Source organism: Elephas maximus, chromosome 12 (genome assembly GCF_024166365.1).
Source record: "Elephas maximus indicus isolate mEleMax1 chromosome 12, mEleMax1 primary haplotype, whole genome shotgun sequence".
Classification (NCBI taxonomy): Eukaryota; Metazoa; Chordata; class Mammalia; order Proboscidea; family Elephantidae; genus Elephas; species Elephas maximus.
This window is the reverse complement of record NC_064830.1, coordinates 109951868-109970256: the sequence shown is the minus strand read 5'-3', so window position 1 is coordinate 109970256 and position 18389 is coordinate 109951868. Positions and strand designations below refer to the sequence as shown.

General features: G+C 61.1%; 1 protein-coding gene across 10 annotated transcripts; it reads right to left on the bottom strand.

Annotated features, from left to right (window-relative positions):
* Positions 1-107: 107 nt before the first annotated feature.
* Positions 108-17787, bottom strand: STX1A (syntaxin 1A). Of its 10 annotated transcripts, XM_049903643.1 has the most exons (11): positions 17723-17787; positions 9858-9935; positions 9431-9530; positions 6755-6829; positions 5953-6026; positions 5762-5870; positions 5277-5350; positions 4318-4455; positions 3921-4003; positions 3009-3085; positions 2694-2774 (listed from the first exon to the last, which is right to left on the bottom strand). In XM_049903643.1, the coding sequence occupies exons 1-10, from the start codon at positions 17750-17752 to the stop codon at positions 3058-3060; spliced, it is 789 nt and encodes a 262-aa protein (XP_049759600.1). In that variant the 5' UTR covers positions 17753-17787; the 3' UTR covers positions 2694-2774; positions 3009-3057. The 10 variants fall into 10 exon arrangements, 9 of the variants coding, with proteins under 9 accessions (XP_049759607.1, XP_049759604.1, XP_049759601.1 ...); XM_049903650.1 differs by lacking the exons at positions 3009-3085; positions 3921-4003 and adding an exon at positions 108-2242 and having other exon boundaries at positions 2602-2712; XM_049903644.1 differs by lacking the exon at positions 3009-3085 and having other exon boundaries at positions 2672-2774.
* Positions 17788-18389: the final 602 nt, after the last annotated feature.

The window sequence follows — 18389 nt, the reverse complement described above, 5'->3', positions numbered from 1 at the left end:
GTTTTAAAGAAATTTTTTTCTGAAAAAAAGTCTCTGAGAGCATGTTATTTTGTTCTAAAAGCAATAAACCACTTTCTGTGGGGTTCTCTGGCTCTCCGGCATTTTCCAGCCCTGTGGCCCCAAACATATTTTCTGAGTTCCTCTGTTGGTAGCGTTACTGTTTGATTGCAGGAATTAGTTCTTGAATGTTTATAAAAGCATTCTTTTCATTTGTGAGGAACACAGGTGGATCTCTGTAATTGAGAGTTTACTATACTAAAGAGAATCAGTTGGAGGCGTGATCAGCATGAAGTGTAGCAAGGGTGCCTGTCGTCTGAGACCTCTGCCCAGTCTCTGGCCCCCCTTTGGTTTGAAGGCATCTCCCGGCCCAGCTGCCCTGGGCTGGGCTTTCATGGCTGCTTAGCAGCCCGGCACTCAGTTGCCTTTGGCCAAGGGGCCAGATCACTGGAGGCCAAAAGGGCAGGCCCTGCACTGGGCTGTGGGGGGTGGTCTAGCAGGCTGATAGGAGGGGGGTCTATGGTTGCCTGAGACTTTTGGGGAAAGTGGTGAGAGGGACTAGGGGAGGGCAGTGCCAGACACAGCAGGCTCAGGCCCCAAGGAGGTGGGAGGGCGGGGCCAGAGGGACTGGTTGCCTGCGAGATGGATGAGGCTCAGGGTCCCAGAACTCACACCTGATCCTGGGGTCTTGCCCAGATGTCAGCTCCCAAAGGTTGAAGGTTATCCACTGAATGGTACTTCCCCTACAGGGCCAGAGTGGGCCTGAGAGAAGGCCTGTGCCTGTTTGAGATCCTTTGCCTCCGAGCCCTGTCCCCTCAGGGCCACACACGTTCACCTGCACCTTCCAAGGCTGTGGCACGCCCACAGGAAGAATTGCAGGGAAGAGGCTTGGTACAGATACAAATGTTTATTCTACATAAAAAGTCCACAAAATGGGCAGCTGGTCGTACCAAGACCTTTGGTGAAGGGGTGGAGGTGGGGAGTCAAGTGGCTACTGAAGAAGGCAACGCGGACAGTGGTCACAGCAGGTGCAAAGCTGAGGGAGGGCCCACTCCCTGCCTGTCAAGGAGGAAGAGGGGCTCGGGCGGGGCCTTGCTGACCAGAGAGAAGGCTTGGGGTGGCCGGGGCCCTCCCTGGCTGGCTGCTGAATACTGCATCTGAGACATCTGACGCCCATGTGTCACATCAGTGGGGGAGAACAAGGGTAGGATGTGACTGTAGGCCTGAAGTGACAGTCCTGACTTCCCGGAGCATGAGAGCAGGGACCACTGTCCCAAACATGCAACACAATGGCTTGGGGACCCAAGGCCTGCCGGGGTCAGTGGCTGGGTCGGCTGTGGACGGCAGCCAGGCAGGGGCTGACGGGGTCTGGTCTGTCTCCCCAGCTCCAGGGGCACTGGGACAGGGCACCAGCCAGCCTCTTCCAGAGGGTCATGTGGGGCAGACTTAGCCCAAAGGGGTTACTCTTGAGCTGTGGGAGTGTGGGGAGGGGTTTGAGGGGAGAATGAAGCAGGGCCTCAGCCAAGGGAGACCTTTTGGTTTTGCCCTGAGGTAGGGGAGGGGGCCTGGTCCTGAGGTGGCCAGAGGCCATGGTACCCTCAGCCTCCCTGGCAGTGATTGGCTATCAGAGGCTTAGAGCTGGGCTGTCCCCCTCAGGGCCACCCCTCCCCTAACCTGAAAAGCAGCACCATGTGGCCAGCTGGTCCCCACCCCTCAGGGGCTGGGCTTGGGACAGCTGGAGAGGCCAGAGGATAGGGCGGGTCAGTTGGAGGCAAGACTGTGGTTCAGAGAGAGCCTTGGTGCCAGGAGAGGGCTGAGCCCAGGCCCGAGGGGAATCACTGAAGGCAAGGGGAGGGGTAGCCCTGGCCAGTGAGGGTGAGGTGGCCAGGGCCTGAGTCTGTCCCGTGCTGACACCTGTCCCCACCCCCTGGGCCGCTGCCCAGCCTGGCTCCCCTCTGCCTCTTCTGTACAGACACACACTCACAGAGATCATGCAGACAACACGGCTGAGGGCAGGGCGGGGATGGAGGGCCCTGTGGCAGAGAGGAGCACGTGGGGTGGGGTGCTCCGAGCCAGCGGCGGGGTGCAGAGGGCTACTCAGCTAGGCGGCAGCAGCCAGGGAGCCTCCTGGGTGGACCATCCGGAGTGAGGCGGCAGAGGGTGGTTTCTATCCAAAGATGCCCCCGAAAGTGGAGGCAATGACGATGCCCAGGACCACACAGCAGATGACAATCAGAATTTTCTTCTGCAGGGAAGCAGGACAGGGCCTCAGTGTCAGAGGCTGAGCTCTGGGCAGAGCTTTGAGGGCTGGGGCACAAGAGGACAGCGGGAAGCAGGACAGGGCCTCAGTGTCGGGGGCTGAGCTCCGGGCAGAGCTTTGAGGGCTGGGGCACAAGGGGGCAGCGAGGGGGTTTGGGGATGCCTTAGGGGATAAACCAGGGCTGAGGGCAGGAGGTCACAGTGAATGGGGAGGTACAGGCTCTGGTCAGGGCTTTGGAGAGGAATCACAAAGGCAGAATGGGGAGGAGTGTTGTGGAGTGGTCTCGGGGCTCCTGGGCACTGGGGAAGGGGGATGCAGGCTTGGGCCAAGCTGGGGCTACTAACCCGGCGGGCCTTGCTCTGGTACTTGACGGCCTTTTTGGTGTCAGACACAGCCCTCTCTACGTAGTCCACCGAGTTCTCCACGTTGTACTCGATCCTATCTATCATTTCCCCCTGCAGGCCGGGGGGGATCCGAGCTCAAGGGCTCCCCCAGGGCAGGACTTCAGGAAAGCACCCTGAGGTTTGGGAGAGAAACGGGGCATCAGGTGGACAGGGTACAACTTCCCACCTTTGCCCCTCAGGCCAGGCCCCTGGGCAGGGCATGGAGGACATAGCAAACTCCCAAGGCAGCGCCCCCCTCTCCCTGCAGGGCAGTCATGGGGGGACTGGCCATGCAGTCTCAGCCAAAGTGTTGGGGACCATGCAGGGAAAGGCGGGGCAGGAGTCTGCGTGGCCTGGCTACAGCTCACAGGGTGACCATGCTGAGTGCCCCTCCATCCTCCAGGTATGATGGTCCTCTCAGCTCTGACGATCTGTGGTCTTCAACCTTGAAGACTCCTGGCTTGTTAGGCCCTCCACCCCCTGCCCAGCCCAGGACTGGCAGTTCATCCCCACACCACAGCCCTCTCAGCCCCTGGAGTCTGGTCCTGTGCTGCCCCCGCCCCCAGGGGCCAATCTGACTGTTATGCTGCCCTGACAAGACCCCCAACAACAGCATTTTGATAACTGGCTGCTCTCCCCCACACCACCCAAGTCCACATCACTGGTTTCTCCTCCCCGTGGCCAACCTGCTTCTATAACTCATATCACGCCCATACTTAAAACCCTCAATCTAGAAGAATCCAAATGCCCCACCATTGGCTGCCACGTCTGGCCCTGTCTACCCCATCTCTAACTTCCTCTCACCTCCCACCCCTCTGTGCTGCAGCCTTACAGGCCCCTTTCTGGTCCTCAAGTCATGCTCTTGCAGGTCTCAGGATCTGGGTGCACACTAGACCCTCTGCCTGGGGCCAGCTCCTCACTCTTCCCACAAGAAGTCTTAATGGCCAACTTCTTTTTACCATTTTGGTATCAGTTCAAATGTCACCTCAGAGACCTTTCCTGGTTAACCCATCCAAAGTGGCTGCCCTGTCCCTCTATCACAGTGTTGCTCCAAGCGTGGTCCTTGGACCAGCAACATCAGCAACACCCTTGAGCTTGCCAGAAGTGCAAATTCACAGGCCCCCACCTGACCTATCAATCTCTGGGAATAGAGACCAGGAAACCTACCAGCCATCCAGGGGACTCTCAGGCACAGGCAAGCTGAAGAACCCCTGCCGTCACACTGCCTCCTCATGTCCCCCGAGCACCTGGTACAACTAGAGGACGTTCCACGTATTTACCTAGGCCGCCCTTTCTCCCCACAGCTGTTCGCTCCAGGAAGCAGTGCCCTCATCTGTCCTGGCCGTGGCTGCGCCTCCCACTCCTAGAAAAACGCCTGGTCCTCAGTGGACACTGGAGAAACAGCTGGTGGCCAGGACAAGGCTAGCCTGGGGGAGGGCCAAGCAGAGACATGCAGAGCCAGGACCTAGTGGCAGAGCCATGCGGGGGGCGGGGGTCCTTCAGGTGGGCAGGGCCAAGTGGCAGGCAGGGCCCTGGAAGCAACGTCAACAGCAGGAGGCTAGTTACCTGAAGACTTGGTCCCTCCCAGGCAGGAGCAGCGTGTCAGGCAGAAAGGGCAGGGGTTAGTGCAGCTCTGGGTGCTGCTGTGGGCTGGGGGGACGGGGCCCGGGCGCTCACCTGGCTCTCAACGAGCATGGCCATGTCCATGAACATGTCATGAAGCTCACGGATGCTGTTCTCCAGCTTGATGATTTCACTGTGCCGTGTCTCAATCTCGCTCAGTGCCTGCTTCGAGATGCTGGAGTCCATGATGATCTAGTGGGTGGGACAGTGGGCTGGGACCCAGGGGTCTCTGAAGGGGGATGGGGTGGGGACTGGGACCAGAAAGGCAGAAGGCCAGAGGGAAGGCAGCTAGCTAGGATGGGCAGTGGCCTGAGCAGAGTTCCAGAAGGGTGGCCTGAGGGTTCCTCTAGCTACAGCCCACCCCTGCCCTCCTGCTTGCTTTACTGACTGTATCATCCGGTTCCTGAGACCGGTTTCCTGGTCTGTAATCCAAGCTAATGATGCTTCCCACCTGTGCATGACTCCTAGCAACTGCTCAATAAATTGTTGTTTACCATCAGTGGGCTTTATTACCAGAGCTCAAGCCGGCTGCCCCTCCATCCCCATGGACCCAGGTCCTGAATGGAAGCTTTGCCTTTCTACCACCCTGTCTCCTCTGCTTCCTCCCACACCGCATGGACTGCCATCATCCCCGCTTTTCCAGGACCTTTGCCTCCCATGTCTGCGTGCCACCTCCTCCAAGAAGCACCCTGCTCAGCAGAAAACTGAGCTTCGCTTGAATGTAGAGACACTGTGATCTCTAGGGGGGAAAAGATGGTGGGAGGAGGCCGCCGTGGGTGGCAAATGGGCAGCAGAGCCAACTGGGAGGAGTCAGGGGACCCGGGTCTTAAGTCCACCTTTGCCACTAGCATTTACGTGACCTCAATCTGGTCCCTTCTCCTCTCCGGGCCTTTGCTTTCTCTTTTGTAAACTGCAGGCACAAACCTGCCTCACAAGGGGGCTCTGTTGACCAAATACCGGGGCCCCAGCACATTCCGTGCACACCAGGGGTCATGGTGGGGGTCTACACTCACCCCCGAGGCAAAGATGGCTGGATTCCCACTCTCTAGCATGTCCTCCAGCTCCTCACTGGTAGTGGTCCGACCAGCTGAAAGCAGGGGTCACACTGAGCCTGCCCCACCCCTCAGCCCTGCCTGACTCCACCCCATCTCTGGCCCCACCCCTCAGCAGGGCCCCTGACCCACCCCTCACCCGGGCCCTGCCCCACCTCTGGCCCCACCCCTGATCCCGGACCCCGCCCCCACCCCATGGCCCGGCCCCTCATCCAGGGCCCCGCCCCACCTCGCCCACCTGAGCCTGGGCCCCACCCTTCACCCCAGGCCCCGCCCCTCACACCGGGCCCCGCCCCATCTCTGGCCCCACCCCTCAGCAGAGCCCCTGACCCACTCCTCATCCCAGGCCCCGCCCCACCTCTGGCCCCACCCCGCCCCACCCTTCATCCCGGGCCCCGCCCCACCTCTGGCCCCACCCCTCAGCCTGGCTGCACCCCCCAGCTTACTGATCTCGAGCTGCCTCTGGATGCGGCCCTTGCAGCGCTCACGGTAGTCAGACTGTGTTGCGTTGTACTCGGACATGACCTCCACGAACTTCCGGGACAGCGTGGAGTGCTGGGTGCGGGAGACGGGGGTGCGGTGTCAGGCCCGGCCAGTCTTAGGCACCTGCACCGCCGCCCGAGGTCCCTGCCTGCACCTGTGTCTTCCGGATCCGCAGGTCGGCGGAGGAGCGGTTCAGGCCCTCCTCCTGCTCGATGCTCTGCTCCATGCCTGGGTGAGCACAGGGCTGCTGAGCGACAGTCCCCACTCACCACTGCCGCCACCCGTACCATCCCACATGCCCAGGATCTGGCTCAGGCCCCGGGAACAAATGGGGGCTCGGGGAGTCTGCAGGTGGCCAGCGGAGGGGGCACACTGGGAGGAAAACAGGCATGATGGAGGAGGGGCTGAGCAGGTGTGTACTCAGGGGTATGTACACCTGTTCCCATGCACACCCACTTGGAAAGCCTGTCACGCATCAAGCTGTGTGTATGAGAACCTACTATGTGCCAGGCCTGGTGGCTCAGGCCCACCCAGTATCTGCCCCAGAAAGCCGTGCACCCAACCAGGGGCCCCCCTGCAAAAGAGCAGCCTAGGCCTGTAAATTTTGGGGTGTGTGTGCATGTCCACGGCCACACAGCACATGGGGCCTCTGCATGGCACAGCCAGTGTTGCCCAGTTAGCCCCTCATTAACCCTTTAGTTGAAGCATCTCACTGGGGTGCCCAGAGTGGGGCATGCCCTGGACAAGGCCTTGGGCATCTGGGTCGCAGGCCCAGCCCAGAGCCTGGCTCACCCAGGTTTGCCACGGAGCTGTTGAGTGAATGAGCACACAATGGCACCCTCATAGAGGAACACAAGATCCAACCCACCAGTGCAGGGGAGCGAGCCCCCAGGGGCTAACGAGTAGGCGGACCTGTAGTGCCTTGGCTCCCAAACAAGGCCTGAGCGCAGACTCACTCTTTAACTTGGAACGAACTTTGTTCGCCGTCTTCTTTATGTCAGACATGAGTTCCTCCAGCTCCTCCTTTGTCTCTGGGGAGGCAGAGGGAGCAGGGTAGACACTCTGGGTTCCCAACTGCCTGATGTCCAGGTACAGCCCCCACACAGGGGCCCGATGGGGGACACTGGCTACCTCCCCTTCCTCCCTGACTAAGGCTCTGCCTGCCCCTCCAGTCCTGGGTCAGGGCCATGCCAGCTGCAGCCTCGCCCACTCCTCACTGCCTTCCAAGGCATCCCCTCCTCCCTCTCTGGCTCCCCCCCAGCAGATAACAGATGGGTCTAAATTTCAGGCAGAAGTAATTGAGAAGCAGCTGGTGATGCTGGAGTTGGCACCGGGGCCCACTTACTTGACAGTTGCCCGAGTCGAAGGTGGGGATACGGGCTCAGCTAGGTAGCTTACCTGGTGGCTCAGGGTGAGCATCTAGCCAGTGGAGAGATGCCTCCTTGACCCCACATTCCCTGGGGCACAGCCTCACTCTGGCCAGGGCTGCCCTCGTTCTACCCCCACAGCTGCCCCTCCCCATGTGCTGAGCTCTGTGGAGGCCGAGAGCTGAATGCCCAGTGGGTGGGAGGGGCCGGGGGCACCTAACCTTGGTGAGCCCCTGGGGATCACCAGCCCTGGAGGTGGCAGGTAGCTGGGCGACGTTGGGGGAGGGTGGGGCATAGGGTTTCTGGTCCTTTTTCCAGATGGAACCATTGCCCTCAAGCTGGCAGCGGCTGTGGGAGTAGCCGGCTCACCCCGTTCTCTGCAAGGAGCTGGCTGGCAAAGTGGGCTGGGCTGGCTGCTTCCCCAGGGGCGCAGGGCACAGCAATGGGTCCTGGCAACCCCCAAACTTCAGGGCAGCCCTCCAACTCCCTGCTCTGGAAAGCCAGGTCTGAGCTCCTGGCTGTACCCCCTCCAAACACACCCTCTGCTTGCTTCTGGGTGGGTGTTTCTCCTACGGGAGGGGATGCAGTGGCCTATTAGGAAGGCCAGAGATAGGGCTCCCTCCCAAGTGGAGCATGAGAGGCAGCTGGAGGGCTCTGAGGAGTGGAGGAGGGTGCCTTGTTTGTGTGAACAAAGGAAAACTCGGTTACCAGCTGCTCCAACGTCTCAGCCTCCTTTCTCAGACCCAAAATAGCCCAGCCCGGATGGCAGCCCCCAGAGAAGGCAGAATCAGCCTTGGCCCAGGAGAGCACCCACTCCCCACCATCCTTCCTGCCAGCTCTGCTCTGCCTCTGTCCTTGAGCCCCTCGGCGAGCACCTGTCACAGCCCATGCAGTGACCTTCTGAGGGGTTCCAACTGCTCAGCTAACAGAGGGCGACTCTGAGCCACTCCCCCTGACCAGGTGGTCCAGGGAGAGCAGTGCAGAAGATGGCCTATGGGAGCCCCAGGCCCACGCTGCCAGTGAGAGCACCAATTCCCAGGCTCTTTACTCTGTTCCCTCCCCCTGCAGCCACCTCCTCACCCCACACAGGGACACAGGGGCATGAAGTACAGCAGACACACTGCAGCACAGGCTGGCTGCCCCAGACAAAGCCCTGGGGAGGGTGGGGCTGATGTCTGCGCTGATGTCCCCCACCTTGGCCAGCCCGCTCTCCTTTCCCCCTTTCCCAGGCAGTCCCCCAGCTCCCACTGCAGCATCCTGGCTCCAGAGGGCCCGGCACTGGGCTCGGTGGGTGTGGCAACAGCCTCAGATTCAAGTACACCTTGGAGCTGTGGGAAGACTTACTCTGGGTTCTTAAGAACGCCAGTGACCTGGGGGTGGGGTCACAAACTGGCAGTCAGTGTTGGAGACGATAAAAACCCCACCCTGAGTGCCAGGGGAGAACAGGACTGGGTGGCCGGCTCGGGGTCCCAGGTCCTTCCCCTTGAGGGCCTGTGCTGTCCCCATTGGGCCCCACAGACTGATACCATCTAAAGGAGCCAGAGACGTGGGGGTATCCCATGGAGGAAGCAGGTGCCTCAGAGGCTAGTCATTGCCTCACTGGGACCAACGGTGAGCCACCCCCTGTCAGCCTGGCCCTATTAGCGTAGTCATCAACACCTCAACAGAGACTGTGACAGCCAGGTCAGGGACACCTGTGGGGACAGGGGAATCCAGGCACACAGCAGCTCCCTGTGTGGAGAGAGAGGGGCGGCTAGAGCGGAGACTGCCCAGATCTAGGGTACCAAGATGGCCAGGTGCCAGGGCTGCCAGCTCCTTCCGGAAGCTCTGCCTGCCTGGCCGGCCTGCCCTCCCATAGCACTGCCACCCCAGAGCCGCCACCTGCTCCCTGGGGAGGCGAGGGAGAGGGAGGGGCGGGGCTGAAAGGCCTCCTAGTGATCTGAGACTCCTCCCTCCCAGAGTCCTCCCTCCTCCTGCCCAGATTCCAGGGCTGCAGCCGGCCCTGTGGCCTTAGAGAAAAGCCACCTCACCTGGTGAGGGTGGGGCTGGCTGCCTGTGCCCCACCCCAGGCCCCAGAAGGCTGCCCCTCCCTCGACTAAGTCTCCAGTGGTCCTTGGCCACTCACTCCATCACCATGGGCCTGGGATGGAGGTTTCCTTCTGAAGCTCCTTCCGTCCGTGGATCCCCTCACCTGGCCAGGCCTGGGTGCCCTCAGCCTCCAGCAGTGCCAAGAACTCCCCCGTGGTAGCCCCACCTCCCACTCACTCTCGTCAGGGTTGGGGGAGGCCAGAATGGCACTGTGCTTCCGCTTCACCTCCTCCACGCTCTCCGAGATCTTGTCAACGAAGCCACGGATCTCCTCCACCTGGGGACCACGGCGAGGCCGTCAGGGGTGACAGCAGGGAGGGGAGGGGCTCCTTGGGCCCAGGGCCAGGCTTCAGGTGGACGGGCCCGAGGTGGGGGGGCTGTCTCCAAGAACCCTTCTTGGCAGGAGTAGGGAGCAGTGGGGAGTTCCAGTCCCAAGCTCTCTTCTGAGCTCAGTCTACTTGCCCTCAGAATGGGTTCATTCCCTGCTTTCCTCCTGGGCTGCTGAGCCAGCACAGTGTCAGAGTGCTAGGCCTGGCTCACAGGTGACATGAGGCCCCCTAGGTCAGCCAGTGTACAGGGAGAGATGGGGTGGGCTGGCTCCCACCTGTTCAAAAAACTCGTCCATGAAGCGCTCTCGGTCCACGGTGACAGTGACATCATCATCGTCATCGCTGTCCTTGGCCTGCTTAGGGAGGAGTGCACATGAGTGGACTGCGGTAGGGCCTCTGGGTCCCACGAGACCCCAGCACACGGGCAGAGACATGGTGCACGGACACATGCAGACAGGGTGCAGCTCCAGGCCCCAGCCATACCCCTCTCTCCTGGGACCACTTGCAAGCTGTGCCCTCGGCTTCCAGCCTTCACCAGTGACAGTGGGAGGACCCCGGGGACATAGGCCCAGCCTATCAGGTTAGTGACAGGACCCAGTCTCTATGGCCTGGCCTGGGACTCCTTCCCCTGGCCAGCTGCCCCTTTCCCACATAACCAGGGTGGTCCCTGCACACCCCTCACCCCAGGGTGCAGCTGGGGAGGCCCTGCCTCTGGCTGGGCAAGCAGACCCTAGGGCTTGGTGTCTGTGGCCTGCAGCCCCTGAGCCTGAAGCCACCCAAAGGCTGGGTGTGTATCATTAGCTGAGCCTGCATCTGGCCCCTGCTCCCCCAGGCCTTGCCTGAAACAGGCTGTCCTGCAGCCAGTGTTCTCCATGCTCAAGGACTCAGCCACACCCCTCAGATTTGATTAAGATGGAGCCCTGAGTTCCCAGGTTCCTTTTCCAGGGAGGGCTATGTAGGGGGAGGCATGACTGTCTGTCCCAGGCCTGGGCACTACTAACGCCCCACCCTGTGGGCCCTCTCCACAGTGCCTCAGACAGTCCTGAGAGATATGGTCTATGGGGCCCTGCTGGGTGCTAGGTTTGCCCACTCAGCCCTTAGGCACTCTCTCCTCTTTCCTGTCCGTCTTGACACTGGAAGTTGATTCTCCCTCCTCTAGGCCTAAAGCTGGGCCTGGCAGGCACGAGACATTAGTCATGTTGCCACTTGGCTCCAGGCTGCCGTAGGCCCCATATACAGGTGGTGGTCCTGGCCCACCTGCCCCAGAAGCACCTGTACCAAAGCCACTCCTCAGCATGGGGCGGGTAATGATAGGTCTGACTTCCCAGCATACAGGGGGTGGTCATTACTGTCCGCCCTACACCTTGGGTCTGCCAGGGTCGGCCCACTCTGCCAGCAAGGCCAAGGCTGCCCTCCACAACAAGGCAAGGATTCCTAGTTTGGCCACCCCAGGGCAGGGGCTGCCACTTCTCAAACCACTTTCTAGGGTTAGGTCCTGCTTCCTCCTTTCTCAGTGCCCCATGGGGACGGGGTATGGCTGGGGGGCGCCCACTGCTGATTTCTCCTATGAGAGATGGGAACAGTGACGCCTGGCTGTGGGGAGGGAAGACTGAGCAGGTGGTGACAGCTCAGCATATACCAGGACCCCCCCAAACTGGCGGGGGTGCGTGTGGAAGGGGCGTCTTCCCATCAAGACATCACACCTCCTCCCCCAGCAGCTAATTAAATTCACACCCTACTCAACACAAGAGCCTGTGGCTGTCACCAGGTGGCCACCCCCCTACCAAGCCCACCCATTAAATGGAGTTCCCACCATTTAATGCTCCTCCTGCCCTGTCCTTCCGCTGCCCAGAGGTAGATGAGTAAGAATTTTCCAGCTCCCTCCCCAGAAAGAGTAATGATGGCCACTCAGGCCAAAGACAAAGGCCCCTGAATCCCAGAGAGGAGAGGCACTACCAGCCCCTGTCCCAGAGACCCCTGAGGTCTGGCTGGTGTCCCTTTCTGGGACCAGCCTGCTCATCTGTAAAATGAGGATGTATTTTCTCAAGGTGGCCGGCTAGCTCTGACCTGCTCCCTCCACAGCCTCCCCCAGGGCTGAAGGCTGAACTGGGTCTTTTTTCCAGCAGAGGGTGGGTGGGAGGGACACCCAGGCCCTCCTCCAGGTCCCGTCTATGAGTGCAGAGCAGGGGAAGGGAGACCCGGGGCAGGGTTTGCGGGTACCTAGGGTGGGGTCCACCACGGAGGTGGCTTTGAGGTTGGCCCCAAAGCCAATCAGAGGGTTTAGGGCCTGACCTCACAGCCTTGTACAAACCAGCTGTAGATCTAAGAAAACCTTGGGATGATGGTCCAAACAGACTGTCCCCCTTTGCCCCACACCCATCCTCACCAAGTCCTCCCACCCCCACCCCTCCTCTTCATCCCACCACCCCAGCCTGAGGCCTGACCCTCACATCCCCACACCACACCTACAACCACCACCCTGCCTTCCCCAAGCAACTCCCTTTGCCTGGAACGGACTCCCTGAGGCAGACATTCCCCTCATCCACGAATGCCACCTTCTTCTGGAAGCCTTCCCCAGTTGCTCCCCAAGTTCCTCTGGTTCCCAGCACACTGACCACATCCCTATTGGAGCCCTAAGGGACCTGCCTAGTGCTGGAGGCCCTGATGTTAGACAGTCCTTCCTTTCCTGTGGTTTGGCCCTAGGCCAAAAAGAACCTAACAGTGCCCTCTTTCTGAAGCGGCTCTACCAGAAATCTCAAGGCAGCATCCCCATCCTTCCTGGGTTTCTCTTCTCAAGTTGAGCATTCTCTCTCCTTCAGAGCCTTCCCAGGGGCCCTAAATTGCAGCCCCTGCCTCAGCCTTGTTGTGTGCCGCCTGTCTTCTCCTGCAGGTAACCAAATAAACAGAACCTGCTGACTGTGGTCTGAGCAGTGCCAAAGGGCTGACCTCTCCCCTCCCTCTCTCTACATGGTCTACCTCTACTAATACAGCCAAAAATTACATAGCACTTCCTGCCAAGGAAAGCCCCAAGCCCCTCCCTACTGCTGTCTCCAGTGATGGACTTTCATTCTGCTTGTTCCAGCCTGTAAGAATTGGATGGCTCCTGACTCTGGCACCCAGGCCACCCCACCCACATCCAAGCCCTGTGGCACCTGTCTAGAGACCGCCTCCAGACTAAGTCGGGCCCATAATCAGTTCTCACTGGACAACGAATAAATGACAAGGTTGTAGGATGTCATCCTCCCACCTCCTCTGCCCCCAAACAAGACACACTCCTGACCCAGATGGAACTCAATAATGCAGCCAGCCTGGTGTGGCTGCCTTGCTGGCGTCCTGGGCTGGCCAGGTGGCCGTCGTACACATGTACTCTTTGAGAGGACACCCTTCTGGCCCGCTGGCTGCTGGGAACAGAGTAGGCACCCTGTTAACTGCTGAATGATGAGTGCCCTCTCTGAGTGACAGTCACAGCTCCAGAAGGAGGGCTGGGTTGGAGCTGGGCAATTGGGCAGCTTCAGCATGGAGATGGCAGCTGGAGCTGAGGGGCACAACCAGCTCGAGGTCCAACGTCTCCTGGACACACCTACGCAGACATCAAAGGGGCAGCCTGCGTGGTACCATACCAAACCAGGCTGTACCTCTCTCCTGGGCTCCCTCCTCTAAAACCCCTCAAGGCCCTCCTGTTCCCCAGAGCCTCCACCCAGGCCAGACACCTGGGGGCATCCCACCATCTGCCTCCTCTCATATCCAGCCAACATCCAATCTGTCTGCTGCTCTTTGTTCCTAACTCAGTGGTGCTCAATCCTGGGAAAGCACCAGAATCCCCTAGAGGAATTTTTAATAAATAGCTTCCGGGGCTCCACCTTGAGGGACTGATCAGAATTTATGGGGGTGGGACCGGTGAGGGATTTTTTAAAAGCCCATGCACAGAAGAGAGCCATGGCCTGGTCTCACCCCCTCGCCTCCAGCCTGCTCAACCAGGAACAGAAGTCAGGGAGTAGGAAGCAGCGCTGACTGACCTTCAGGTCAAGAAGACCCTGCAAGAACCTCAGTGGGTGGATATGGCCAGGGAAGGAGGCAGCCTCTGGGCAGAGGCTCTAGGATTCCAGGACACCTTCCCAGAAATGAGTCTGAGTCCTCCAAGAGGCTGAGAGGCTGGACAGCCTCCAGGCCCGTCCCAGAGGATGGCGGCTGGCCAGGCAGCAGGTTGATTCATTACTGAAGCCTGGTTGAGCAGCAGTCGGTGTTGTCTGCCTCGAGGGCTATTTTTTTTTCCTTTCCTCTCTTTAGTGACTAATCAAAGTCAATATCTCTAGTGCAGAGAGGCCCAGAGCTGAGTCAGGGGTGTGTGAGGCCAAGCAGGGGCTCCAGGAAAGAGGGCCCTCCAGCCCCAGTCCCTGCCCTCTCTCACCTCCTCCTCCACCTGAGGTACCCAGCTCTCAGCTCCGCTGCCCCTCAGCAGGGCCCCAGAGCAGCTCAGGGAGTGAAAGAGGCCTGGCTCTGCCACCGAGGCACCTCGTGACCCAGGTAAGGCCTGGTCCTTCCTGGACCTCAGTATTCCCATTTGCTAGATAGTAGGCTGGACTAGCTGGTCCCTGATGGTCATTCCATCTGCACCCAGATGAAAATGTGCCCCAGTCCATTGTTTATTCTGGGAAATCCCAGGGAGGTGATGGGCAGGAAGGAGGGAAGCAGCAATTAGGTGTGTGCTGAGGTCTACCCCGGCCCGCTATTTTTACACCCTCATTTATGCCATCCTGCAAGGTGGATACTACTGGTTCCACATCACAGATGAGAAAATGGGCTCACAGAGGTTAAGGACCAAACCTGCACTGTGTTGCCCTCCTGGTCCCCAGTCTCTTTCCAGCAGACAGTGAGTGACAAGGGAACTTGTAGGCAAAGAGGGGGGCACTGGGCTGGCCCACCAGGCCTGCCCTGGCAGCTCCAGTGATGCAGCTGCTCAGGACCTCAGGGCCCCAGGAGGCCTGGTGGGGTCAGGACTTCCCATTGTTCTCCAGGTCCAACACATAGCCTCTCTCTCTCTGCCTTTATTCACACCAGTCCCGCCTTTTGGATCACCCTCCCTTCTCTTCAAATCCAGCTCCTCTTCCTGCACCCTCCTCAGTTCCCACAAGGTTCATAATGTAGATTAACACGCTCTGGGCCCAGAGAAGGTGGGTCAGCCCCACATGGTCCACCACGTAGATAAACATGCTCTGGGCCCAGAACATGCTCTGGGTCAGCTCCAGAAGTCCCCAGAGAGAAAACCAGGGAGGCCTGAGTAGAGGGTAACGGGGCAGCTGAATGCAAGGGCAGGGCTGTCTGGGGATACCTGTCCCTGAAGTCTCTCCTGGGCTGTGTGGTTTGGGCCATCCCTGTCCCTCTCTGGCTGCCTTTCCCACCTTCCCCCCAAAGGCTTGCCCCTGCTGACCTCTGAGGGCCTGTCTACAGTGTGGAGGCCCCCATGCTGGCCTCCTGAGGACCCCAACGTTTCCCCGAGCTCTTACTTGCAGAAGTGGAAGAGCCAGCCCAATGAGCTGGGGGCTGGAGAAGGCTAGAGGGCTGGGCCTGCAGAGTGCTGAGGAGACGCACCAGCTCCTTCCCCAAGTGTGACTTTTATAAATAAGCTCCCTTAGCCTTCCTTCCAAATGTGGTGGCGTTGGGTGGGGAGGAGAAAGGAGGAGGAGGAGAAGGAGGAGGAAGGGAGGGAGAGAGGGAAGACCAGAGGGATGGGGGTGCAGCCAAGGTTCTGAGCATCCCTCTGTCCAGCCTGACCAGCCTACACCACCCGACTGATTCATGGAGATTTTGGGCTGAAAGTTACAACTCCTGGGGTTCAAGGTCTCCCTCAAGTGTGGAGTCAGCTGGGAGACCTGTGACCATCCCTCTCTCCCTAAGATGCTGAGTTCCAGGGCTTCCTGTTTCCACTTCAGAGATGGGGACCCAAGGCCCAGAGGGAAAGAGACTCCCACCCTGCAGTGGGCAGGGCCACCCAGCAGTGAGTACAGTCTCCATGGCTGTCAGCCCATGAGAGGTGGGGTCTCCGAATGCTTCTGAGAGGACACTCAGGCCAGTGTGTGCTCACATGTGCTTGCACACGTGCACGTGTGTGTACATGCATGGGGGTGTTGGGTGGGTCCCAGAGATACCCGCCAGAGCAAAAAGACCTGGCTTCAAGCCCCTCACAACCTCAGCTCTCTTGGGGCTCCTCCAGTCCCAGCCATGGCCAAGTCTGACCATCTTCAGGGACTAGACAAAGCCCCTTTCTACCATCCATCTTGATATATCAAGCAAGCCACTTCTCCTTTGTGACTCAATTCCCCCTTCAGAAGAGGGATTGAGAGGCTGGTGAACCAGAGGCCCTCATCAGGTGTAAGGGACTGTACCCCTTCCAGCCACTTGGTCCCTACATACTCCCACCTGACCCACCAGCCACCCAAACATCAGCAAATACACTACACAGCCATCACCAAGATAACATTCTTTCTGACTCAGCAGAGCACAGGAAACTTCAGGGCAACTACAAGGACTGGCAGGGGAAGTGTTTAGAGACTGTATATAACCTGAGGGACCATATTCTTTCTTTGAAACATCATGGGGGTCTACCCCAGGGGCTGGGACCTGGGCCAGGAATAACACAGGTCTGAGGGGAGGGTGGGGGCTGCCATGTCAGAGCAAGTGGGAGATGAGGCAGGGGAGCGCGGGCCCCAGCTCCAAGATGCCCAAGACTGGTAAAATAGGGGAGGCCCCAGCACAAACTGAGGGAGCCTCTGGGCAGAGGGGACATGCCATGGGATCAACAGCCCAAAGGACACTTGGAGCTTTTCATATGAGGGGACCAAGCTGGGCAGAGGAGGGGTTTCTGGGGAGTCACTGAGCTGTGGGCCCCAGAGATCTGTCGGCAGGGTTTGTTAACAGGGTGGTTGGTCGGCCAGGGTCTCAGTGAGGCTCGACTTGGTATCTGGACTAGGGCCCAGACCCCCATTTGCCCCACAGAGACAGGAGGGCTTCAATTCCTTCACTGCCTCCACCAGCCCCAGGATCTGGCATTCCTAAGGACAGCATCCCGGTGAATGGCACAAGCCGGGGGCAGAGCCCTGGTGACAGGAGCAGGAGGCAGGGGTCTCTGTCTGTGCTGGGTGAGGGTGGGCTGACTCAGAACCTTTGTGAGTCCTCCTACCCCGCTCAAGCCCCGCCCAGGGGTCACACCCCAGGGACCTCTGAGACACAGGTGGAAAAACAGATGCAGGTCTGAATCAGACCGGAGAACACTGAAAGGGCCAGGAAACGGTGGCTCGGGCTACCTGGAAGCCAGGCTGGTGGAGCAGGGGCGGGTGGGCAGAAGACCAGGACCGCGACCCGTCGGGGAGCCACAGGTGACGGGGGCCACAGGTGACGGGAGCTACAGGTGACGGGGGCCACAGGTGACTGACGGGGGCCACAGGCGACTGACGGGGGCCACAGGCGACTGATGGGGGCCACAGGCGACCGACGGGGCCACAGGCGACTGACGGGGGCCACAGGTGACCGACGGGGCCACAGGCGACTGACAGGGGCCACAGGCGACTGACGGGGGCCACAGGTGACGGAGGCCAGAGGCGACTGACGGGGACCACAGGTGACCGACGGGGCCAGAGGCGACTGACGGGGGCCACAGGCGACGGGAGCCACAGGTGACGGGGGCGGCGGGGCGCCCCGCGAGAAGCTCCGGGCGTGGAGCCTGCCCCCACCCGACAACCCCGTTTCTGCAGCGCCCCGCGAAGGGGCTCGGGACAGGGGACCGCCCCCCGCCCGTCCCCACCGCCAGGAAACGGGAGGGACAGGAGCGAGGCTCAGCCGAGAGACAGAGACCGGACCCGCTCCGTGGGCCGAGGAGAGAGCAGGCTCGGCTCCGCCATCGGACCCCGAGAAGAGCCCCCGGCCCCGCAGGGGGTGCGGAAACTTCACCCCGGACCCCGGGCTCGGGCCGCCAGTCCGCGGGCCAACGGGGCCGAGCCCGCGCGAGCCCGCACCCCGAGGGGCGCCAAGGGGCGGGACCCCGAAGGTCGGGTCCCCGGCTCCGCCCCGCACCCCGCGCCCCGCTGGCCACCGACCTGGGTAGAAAGTCGGGGGCGCGCAGAGCGCGGGCGGCGGGCGGACTCACCGTGCGGAGCTCCTGGGTTCGGTCCTTCATGCTCCCGGGAGTGGCGGCGCCGGCAGCAGCCTGGCAGCCCCGCATGCGCGCTAGCCGCCCCGCGCCTGCGCAGCACCGCCCGGCCCCGCCCGGCCCCGGCACCCGGCCCGGCCCACGCCCCGCCCACCGCAGGCCTCGCCCGCCGCAGGCCCATGCAGGCACCGCCCACCAGGGCCCGGCCCCGCCCGGCCCCGCAGGCACCGCCCCGGGACCCCGCAGGCCCCGCCCATTGCAGCCCCGCCCCGCCCCCCGCAGGCCCTCACACCCCGCCCCGCGGCTGCGCAGCACCGCCCGGCCCCGCCCGGCCCCAGGACCCCGGTCCCGCCCCACGCCCCGCCCACCGCAGCCCCTCAGGCACCGCCCACCATGGCCCCGCCCTCCCCGCAGGCCCCGCCCCTCCCTCCTCAGGGCCCGCCCGGCTCCCGGGATGGGGCTCTGGCTCCCACCGCACCCGCTGACGGAGCCCCTTTGGGTGGAAGCCCGGGAACTTCGCCCTCCTGCGTCCTCAACGCGTAACCCCTGCCTGGGATCGAGCCCCGGAGCCCCTGCTCCCTCGCGTGTCCCAGCGCCCTCTGGACCCCGCCTCTCAGCATTCCCCCTAGACGCGAGCCCTGGATCTTCGCCCCCAGAGGTCCTC